Below are 10084 nucleotides of genomic sequence, written 5' to 3'. Positions count from 1 at the left end.
TCTCACCATCGAGTCCGTCTGGGATTAAATCAAGAAAAAAAAAAAAAAAAAACTGAGACGGACTATAAATCCAGAAGAACTGTGGCAAATAATCCAAGATGCTTGAAGAAACCTTCCTGCAAAGCTACAGTACTGTGGAAATTAAAACATCATATTTCAGAGACACCATGAGACCAGATCACTTAGTTTGTTTTTACTGTTATTTTAAGTGTAATAAGAATTGTAAATATTTCATGAACATTAGTTTTGTCACATTACTGTTGTCGCCTTTACATAAAAGCAGTAAGTCATGATTTCACCATGGTTAAAGCTGTAATAAAGGCCTTGAGTGTCTCATATCCTAAGTGCACATGCATATCACTGTGTTTCAGTGGTAAATAATGACAGAGCACAAAAACACACACCACTCTCACAGACTTTTTCTCTTTTACTCGGCCAGGGATGAGTACAGAACACAGCTCTTGACTCTTGAACAGACCGTTCATATTGCCACTGAATAGGACGGGCGCTGGTGCTTCACTGCCAGTGGGTCGTCACCATTACAAGTGCCTTTAAAAGCTCCCAGTGTGTCCACACTAGTGGTTTCAGTGGCAGAGTGGCACCGCCTGTAATGTTGATCACTGAGGGAGACGGCAGAAAGCACGTCGGAGGCTGTGTAGGGAATTGTACATACAAATTGGCGTTAGTCATGAACAGGAAGCTATTAGTGACAGTTCATTAAACCAAACTCTGTGTCGCCATGGAAATGTCTATTTTGGGTTCATTTATTTCCTTGTATGTGAGAGTGCTGTCAGTAATCTTACTCTGACATCTTTAACCAAACCGCTGAAGAAATCTCTCAAAAATGGCCAAAGATGTCTCCAGTTGAATCTGATAAAAAATTATTTTGGAAACATTCTCAAAGAAAAGTGGTTTACTGAAAGCAAATAAGTCTCTCCGTTAAATACGGTACATTCAGAAAGTATTCAGACTGTATTATCATTTTCAAATTTCGTTGCAGCTGCCTTCATTTTTCCCCACATTTGTCTGCACTCAGGAAAAATAAGATTAATACAATTTGTATCATATTGAAAAATGATCTAAATAAGTTTTGTTTTCTTTCATGGACATGGTTGGTACTTCTTAGCAAAAAATATTTTAACCTGTTTTTAAGATTTCAATTAATTAAAAAACTGAAATTTCAATTGTGTGTACATTTATATACGTGTGTATAAATTTTCAATACATATAAGCAACTAAAATAATAAGTTTTAAACAACGCAGTTTGGTAAATGGAAACTACATTTACTTTTTATTATTATTATTCATATAGCCCTTTACAGATTGTATCAAAGCAGCTTCACAGTAATAAACAATACAATAACAGCACCAATGAAACAATTATGTAAAGAAAATCCAATTTCATTTGTAAAGCAAAAGATAATAGTGTCATTATTCAGATCAAGTCAGTTCAGTCAAATAACAGTGCCAAGTTCATCAGTTTTTTCATATCAATTGTCTTTAAATCCCAATTGAGCAAGCCTTGCTCAATTGGGATTTAAAGACAATTAATATGAAAAAACTGATGAACTGTCGGACAGTGACAAAGAACAAAACCATTAGATTACCATAGGGAGTTCTCATGTGGCCAAACGATCAAACACAGTGCTGTGAATGCTATGGCCTTTGTTTAAATATTACTTTTGCCATACATTTATTAAAACAGCAATTATCCTCAAGTTAATATGACTTAATATTGCTGTGCCACCACCCATCTTTTTTCCCCTTCTCATTCTCACACGGAGAGATTCACAGGTTTTGAGCTCAAACACACCTGGCATGAACACAATCCCGAGGCTTCGCTCAACAAGTGAAATTTCACACCACATGCTATTTTTTCCACATGCCTTCGCAAACAATGCCAGGAAAAACATCCTTCACCTGTTTGTCTCCATATGGTCCGTCTATATAACTGCGTACACTTTCTCAACACCTTTTTTTATTTTTCATTTACTTGGAAATAGGAAGAATAAAAGAGTATTTTGCATTCTAGCTTAATCTAATCTCAATCCATAGAGCATAAACCACATTTACACTGTGCATGAGCACAGACATAACACTAATGACAATAAATCAGTAGATTGATCTTTGCTAAAGTAAAATAGCTTGGCACTGGATGGCCAACTTCGTTCCCGGAGGGCCGCTATCCAGCAGAGTTTAGCACCAACCCTAAACACACATGAACAAGCTGTTCAATGTCTTCAGGATTACTAGAAAGCAAGGCATGAGTTTTTATCATGGTCAAAGCTAAACTCAGCAGAACTGTGGCCCTCCAGGACCGAAGTTGGCCATCCCTGTGTTAATCCATAAAAGAAAATCATTCATTCTTAATAGTTAATCATTCCTCTAGTTAATCTAATTGTGTCAGTGTTTGCCTGCAGAATGAGCGCTAAGAGTAAAGAAGGCCTACAATGTGCAGCAGATTTAATGCGCAACATAGCCAGCAAAAATTCTGAAAAAAATTTAGACAAAAATTACCTAACATGAACACTTGGTAAAAAGGACAAGGTAACAAAATATGTCAGATCTTTTCTAAAAACATTCAGGATTAAGAAAAAAATCTTTGCATGACAGTCTTCTGACATTGTGAAAAGTAACGCATTTCATCTTAAGGGAATTTTTTTTTTCTATTTTGTGACTCAAGATGTTTTGATAAAACTTTAAATAGCAGATTCTGCTCATCAGAAATAGTTCATTCAATATTTTTAAGGTCAAAAACGCTGGTTGATAATCATAATGAAGAGACAAGCCTCATTAAATTTTTTTTCTTTTTTTAAGAAAATTAGTTTGGCATAATCTTTTGTTGTTTTTTTAAGGGGGAAAACAGTTGTGTTAAAATATTAATATTTGAAAAAACATTTTGTGCTGCATAAAATTCACATGGTGAAAACAGGAAATGATATCATAGACTGTGTCATGCAGGGCACGATTTGATACGGATTACATATTCAGAGAATTTTTTGTTTTCGACTTGAATTGGTTCATTTAAATTTCACATTTCAAGCTTTTTATAGATATATTTCTTATCACGGCTGACGCACGTATACGCTAAGTTTCGGTTCATTTTTGTGACGCGCTCCGGAAAGGAGACGGAGACGGCAGAAAGCACATTTTTGTTTTCTTGATTTTACAAAAGCACAACATTTTGTTCTTATAGTGAGTGTATACAAATAAAAGATTTACAGTTTCGAATGATGTCTTAGTCTTATCTGTATGACCAAAAATGACAAGAGTATTTTAAGTTCTTTCTGCTGTTATGAAAAAAAAAAAAAAAATCCCAGCGTGTTCCACGGACGATAATTTAACATGCCAGCATAAAACCTGAGTTTTAGAACTATGAGTAGCACCACTCGGCATAAACTTCAATATTTCATACAAAATCACAAAACGCAATATATGCTTATAAACTATATGCCTCGCATCGTTTGAGTCAGCATGGGAATTCATCTCCATCCTAAAACAGTGGCTCCTGTAGTCTCATTCTCAGTTGTAATATTTCTAGTTTTTGAAAACACGATGATATGCTGCTCTGAATCATTTTCACTTTTCTTCAACTTGGCTACCTGTAGAATCCATGTTGTAATAATAGACTATTATGTGACTGTTGTGCTTTGTGACATTTTGAAAAGCCTGGCATGGATTAAGGCCACTGGAACCAGGATCAGAAGTTAAATGCGCAGTGTCATCTCTCATTACACGAGCGGGAGCGCAGAGAGTTAAAGTCCATTTCTGATTTTATTGTTGCCTAAACATGCATGTTGAAGCGTTTAATTAGTTATATATATTTGATATATTTTTATTTATTTATATAGCTCTTTATACAATACAGATTGTTTCAAAGCAGCTTTACAGTGATGAAAAAAAATTATGCATTATGGCTTGTTGTTCAGCTCAAGTTCCGTTATAAAGATCATAAATTATGAAATTAGTTCATTTCATCTATAAAGAAGTTCTGCATAAAATTGTCATCATCCAGCTCAGTTCAGTTCTCATACAACAGCGTCAGTACAGTTAGATGAATAATACTGTTGAATATTAAAGCATTAGTTCGCTTCAAAATGAAAACTCTGTCATCATTTACTCACCCTCAAGTTGTTTCAAAACTGTATGAATTTCTTTCTTCTGCTGAACACAAAAGAAGATCTTTTGAAGAATGTCGGTAACCAGACAGTTGATGGACCCCATTGACTTCCAGTAGGAAAAAAAAACACATATGGAAGTCAATGGGGTCCATTAACTGTCTGGTTACCGACATTCTTCAGAATATCTTCCTGTGTGTTCAGCAGAAGAGAGACATTCATACAGGTTCAATCCTTAAGTGTCAACCACGAAGCAAGCCAGAGGCAAGGAACCCAAACTCCATCAGGAGACTGAACGGAGAAAGAAACCTTGGGAGAAACCAGGCTCAGTCTGGCCAATGAACGAACACGGTGCGATTATGATTCACGTTGCATCACGTCAGAATTCAGATCGGGAACGATTGCGTTCAAATATTCATCTATTGATCACTGTTGAGGGGGAATAAATTAGATCCCCAACGGCGATAAAGATAATCCAGCAGAGGCAGGGATATTTACACTCAGCAAATCACACCCTGGTGTCAAGGTCAATACATCTCCTAAAATATCAGATCACTTGACCTTTTTATAACAAGGCTAGTTCATGCTGTAAAATATCATGTGGTGTGACTCCCCAAAACCTATTAAAGGGATAGTTCGCCCAAAAATGATATTTAACCCATGATTTACTCACTCTCAAGCTGTTCGAGATGCATATGTCAATCTTTTTTCAGACGAACACATTTTCAGTTATTTTATAAAATGTCTTAGATCTTTCAGTGGTTATAATGTGAAGTTATGGGGTCCACCTCGTTTAAGTCCCAAAATGTGCATGCATCCTTCACAAAAGTAATCCATCCGGCTCCAGGGGGATAAACGAAGGCCTTTTGAGGGTAATCCGTGCGGTTTTGTCGTAAAAATATACATATTTAAAACTTTATAAATGAAAATAACTGGCTTCCGGTAGCGGTCGACGCGCGTTCACCCTCACGGATTACCCTCAGAAGGCCTTCGTTTAGCCCCCTGGAGCCGGGTGGATTAGTTTTGTGAAGGATGCATGCACATTTTTGGGACTTGAAGGAGTGGACCCCATAGCTTCACATTATAACCACTGAAAGATCTAAGACATTTTCTAAAATAACTGAAAATGTGTTCGTCTGAAAAAAGATTGACATATGCATCTCGAACGGCTTGAGGGTGAGTAAATCATGGGTTAAAAATATCATTTTTGGGTGAGCTATCCCTTTAAGACATTTCTGTAATTAACATATAAAATTTGTTTACCTTCACACATATGTATTGTAATTTTTTGGGGGAGAAATCGTCAGGTTTTTCTGAATGTGATATCAAAAACATACCATTCACGTACTCGCAAACTCCATGCAATTTTTTTCACTGCGACAAATCTGAGCGATGCATTCTTTCATGAATCTTTAGAGCATATAACCGATTGAAACTCTTGCCACATGATGTGCAGTGGAACGGCTTCTCTCCGGTATGCAGCCGCTCATGTGTTGTCAGGCTTCCTGACTGTGTGAAACACTTTTCACAATAGGAGCACTTGAAAGGTCTTTCTCCAGTATGGACTCTCTGGTGCCTTTCTAAATCACTGCTACTAAAAAAGCCCTTCCCGCATTCCAGGCACACATGAGCACGTGTTTGTAGGGCTGATGCTGAAGTGAAATTCATGCCACTCTGATCGCAATTCAAGACGGAGTGAGCGCACACGTGATTTTTTAGTCCTCTTGCCCGTGTGAAACTCTTCTCACACTGCTGGCATGAGAAAGGTCTTTCTCCAGCGTGGATTTTGATGTGAGTGTTGAGTCTTACTTTACGTGTGAAACTCTCTCCACACTGTTCACATGTGAAAGGCTTCTCTCCGGTGTGAATCCTCATGTGCGCAGTAAAAGTCCCTCTACGTGTGAAACCTTTCCCGCACTGGAGGCACGTGAAAGGCTTTTTTCCGGTGTGGACTCTCATGTGCGTCTGCAGTCTTCCTTTATGCGTGAAACTCTCTTCGCAGTGACGGCATTTGAACGGCTTTTCTCCCGTGTGAATTCTCAAGTGCGTCTTAAAGGCTTCTCTACGCGTAAAACTCTTCCCACACTGAGGGCATGTGAATGGTTTCTCTCCAGTATGGATTGACATGTGATACTTAAGGCTTCCTTTCACTGTGAAACTTTGTCCACACAGGGAGCAGGTGAAAGGCTTTTCTCCAGTGTGAACTTTCATGTGCCTTTTAAGATATTGTTCACATGGGAAACTCTTCCTGCAATGAGAACAGGTGAAAGGCTTTTCTCCCGTGTGAATTCTCATGTGACGTTTAAAGTTTTGTCTTGCAGTAAAACTCTTTCCACACTGCACACAGGAGAAAGGGTTCTCCGCATTGTGAATCCTCATGTGCCGATTAAGGTACGTGTTACATTGGTAACTGTTTCCACACTGGGGGCAGGTGAACGGCTTTTCTCCGGTGTGACTTCGCATGTGCATTTTAAGTCTTCCTATAAATGGGAAACTCTTCTCACACTGAGTGCAGTTGAAAGGATTTCCTCCAGTATGAATTCGCATGTGTGCCTTCAGGTTTCCTTTAGTAGTTAATCTCTTTCCACACTGAGGGCAAGCGAAAGATTTGCTGGCTTCTGTTAATGTTTGTGAGGAATTCGGTTCGGTTTCCGAGCAGCTCATAGAATTTTCTCCACTTGCGAGATGAAGAGGTTTCTGATGCTGATGCTTCTCCACTTCATTCAGGTCTTGGCGTTCCCCTCTGAGTTCCATTAGATCTAAAACAAATATAAACTTGTAAATATCATTTCAACATGATGAAATATCTGTTAGAAATATCTGAAATAGCCCGGTATCTGTTTTTATATACTACCGTTATTACGATCATAAAAGTTGTGTTGCTCATGTTAATTGGGCATTTTAAATGTGCCAGTCTTTTTTCTATTCATTTCTTTAAATGTACATCCTCCAAAATCTGGTAAACTGGCTGAGGTACATTGAGTGAATGTTTTGAAACCAATAAATGAGTCAATTACAATATTAAGATGTTTTTGTATTCAAGGTGCAAGGAACATGTTATTATTTTTTGCTTGATGGTTACACCAAATTACTTTTTTTTTTTTAAATAATAGTTTTTCAAAACCATATGAACACAAGAACTTGGCACGTGTGTCTTTTTCATTAGACACTCTTATTTGTCATTTACCCAGATTTGTTTGATAAACTATAATCTAACAAAAAAATGATGTTATTAACATTATACACTTCATCATATGTCTTTATACCACCCCATTAATATTGGTCTGTCTCACCTTTACTGTATCACTGTTTTGGCATAATCGATTGAATAAGTGTTTAAGTACTCATTTCCAAAAACCTAATATTAGACTGTGCCCCATATTTTGTGCATAACCATCACCACATGATTTTCTGAAACCAAAAAAAAAAACCATAGCCTAATATTGTGACACCCAAGAAGTAACATGGTTTGAAACAGCGTTTCTTCAGTGAATAATACCATACTATTACCAAATCTTTAAACCCTGTAACTCAAGCAAATATTTTACACTCTATTATATGGTAAATATAGGCTTAAATAATTAACTGCAATCCAGCAGTTTGTCACAAGCCCATATGAGTGACACGTTCTCTGAAAATTTGTAATCTTAATATTCATAATTATCAGGAATCATTAGAGAAGAATCAAGAATGTTCACAAACCTCTTTTATCATTTGAATCTTCATTTTTCATTCTGCTTGCTTCTGGATAACTTGTGCTTTCACTCTCCTCCTTAATAAACGCCATCTTGCAACAGTTTGTCACAGATTTCAGCTTTTGTTTGTTCCTGCTTGTTTCGAAGTGTGTCTTTACGTTCAGAGTAAGAATACCGGTGACGTTCATTCGCCTGAATACTTATATACGCATTAAAAGTAAATGTTACGCAGTTAAAATAATGTACGCATTTTAGAGTATGGAATAAAGATGAATCCCATTCAAAGTCAGAAACTGGACATCCTTACTTGATTTCTCCAGCTTGAATGTTTATCATTCTATGCCGCCATTTTGATGACGCCACGCCACAGTTGACGGTGCGTCATATTATGGGGGCGTGGCTTGATAGCATCTGCTTTTTGCACACTCTTTTCAACACTAATATTTTCCCCAGTCCTTTAAGATAAAAGAAACAATCTGTTAATATAGTAGCATATCAGATAGATAATTGGAATATGTCGATGTATTTATTTATTTTGGTACATTTGAACTGTAGCCTACACCCCAAACATAAAACTCCTATCCCATACAGAAAAAAAATATATTGAAATATATTTTAAAGTGTCAAACATATATATTTTTGCATTGTTGTTCACATATATTTATCATTTTGAAATATATTCTGAAATATAACAAAAATATATGATGTTAAGTGTGAAATATATTTACATTTATAAACATGTAATGTAAAATATATGACAAAATATATGGTCATAAAATGTTTAGCTTACTAAAGAAGGGTCGAAAATGTATTTTGATCATAGTAATTCCTCTACCTTTTCCCCAATACACAACAGTAGGCTACCATATTTCACTACTGTATTATGACACACAGCTATAATAAATACTGTACTTACATTTAAATGACTGTAAAATGACAGATAGTTGCTTTCCTAGGACTATTAGGCCATATTAGGTGGCACATACCTAACACTAAGTGCAATTATTAGATTTATTGTTGTGTTTTATTGACATCTTTCCTGAAGTCATTTAAATATTGAAAATATGCACAATATTTATGATGCAAGTATAACAGTGACACTCCAACAGTGAAGTACACTTAAACAATAGATATAACTCAGTGTCCAACACTGCATACACACACTATTAAATAACTGTGTTCAATTCTGTAAAAATAATTCAAATAATAGTAGCCTATTTCATATACAATATATACATTTATTGTACATTTATATACAATATATACTTTTTTGTACATTTATATACAATATATACATTTACAATATATCTTGATTAGATTTAAAATGAAATAAATAAAAATGTAAAAAATAAATTGAAAAGGTGTTGTTTGTTTGTGAAAATGTTAACTTTTTACATTTCAAAATATATTTCAAATGAAACAATTTGCAAAAGTTAAAATATATATGAACATATATGTTCTTAGAAAATATATTGACATAAATATATTCACATATTTAACTAAAATATATTTTCAAAAAAATAAAACATATATTTACATATATTTAACTAAAATATATTTATTGGGCCAAAAATATATTCTGAAAATATATTTCAAATATATTTCTTTTGTGTATGGGCTGAGAGCATATGAACAGCTTTTCTCCTGTGTGAATTCTTCTGTGCGTATCAAGTCTTCCTTTGAACTGGAAACTCTTTCCACACTGAAGGCAACTGAAATGCTTTTCTCCAGTGTGACCTCTAAAATGCACATTAAGATTTCCTTTAGTGGGGAAACTCTTTTCACACTGACAGCATGTGAAAAATGTTTTTTTTGTCTTCCGTTTTTGAGAAATTCTTTTTTTTAGTTCTTAAGAGGCTCCTCCCATTTTCTCCGGTTGGGAAATGATGAGGTTTCTGATGTTGATGTTTCTCCTCCACTTCATTCGGTTCTTGACTTTCCTCTTTGATTCCCATCAGATTTAGAATAGAATATAAAATTGTAAAAATCAGTTAAACAAGGACAAAAGTAAAAAGCTAAATAAAAGTGATCCAGTATCTATTTTTATTAACTTTTTTATTTACCAAGGGTGCTTTAGTTTAGTTCAAAACAGAGCCCGGTTCGAGAGCACACTGGAGCGCACTAGGATACCGAACCCAAGACTAGGAAGTGGTCTGAGTTCGGTTGCACTGGAACTGTGGCGCGATTTGCGTGAATTTGAAAGAAAGGCCCTCTCCTGAATGGAACCCTAAGCCTTCGCAATCTTCCTCCAAGTCCACACTTTTGTGACGT

At 35.8% G+C, this 10084-nt stretch overlaps 1 protein-coding gene across 2 annotated transcripts; it reads right to left on the bottom strand.

Annotated features, from left to right (window-relative positions):
* Positions 1 to 410: 410 nt before the first annotated feature.
* On the bottom strand, positions 411 to 8181 carry LOC308695119 (uncharacterized protein). 2 transcript variants are annotated; one of them, XM_081373104.1, is made up of 3 exons: positions 7821 to 8181; positions 5456 to 6877; positions 411 to 651 (listed from the first exon to the last, which is right to left on the bottom strand). In XM_081373104.1, exons 1-2 carry the CDS (start codon positions 7999 to 8001, stop codon positions 5490 to 5492), a joined length of 1569 nt encoding a protein of 522 aa, XP_081229230.1. In that variant the 5' UTR covers positions 8002 to 8181; the 3' UTR covers positions 411 to 651; positions 5456 to 5489. The 2 variants fall into 2 exon arrangements, with proteins under 2 accessions (XP_081229230.1, XP_081229229.1); XM_081373103.1 differs by lacking the exon at positions 411 to 651 and having other exon boundaries at positions 5451 to 6877; positions 7821 to 8160.
* Positions 8182 to 10084: the final 1903 nt, after the last annotated feature.

The sequence above is a fragment of the Scardinius erythrophthalmus genome, assembly GCF_964197995.2.
Source record: "Scardinius erythrophthalmus genome assembly, chromosome: 8".
Lineage (NCBI taxonomy): Eukaryota > Metazoa > Chordata > Actinopteri > Cypriniformes > Leuciscidae > Scardinius > Scardinius erythrophthalmus.
Note: the sequence above shows the minus strand (reverse complement) of the source record. Positions and strands in the feature narration are given on the sequence as shown.

Bases quoted from the DNA above. Each gene is read 5' to 3' on its own strand.
- LOC308695119 (XM_081373104.1), bottom strand. From the start codon at position 8,001: ATGAACGTCACCGGTATTCTTACTCTGAACGTAAAGACACACTTCGAA. The intron at 6,878-7,820 runs GTTTGTGAACAT...TATTTGTTTTAG, and splicing joins AGATTCAAATGATAAAAGAG to ATCTAATGGAACTCAGAGGG.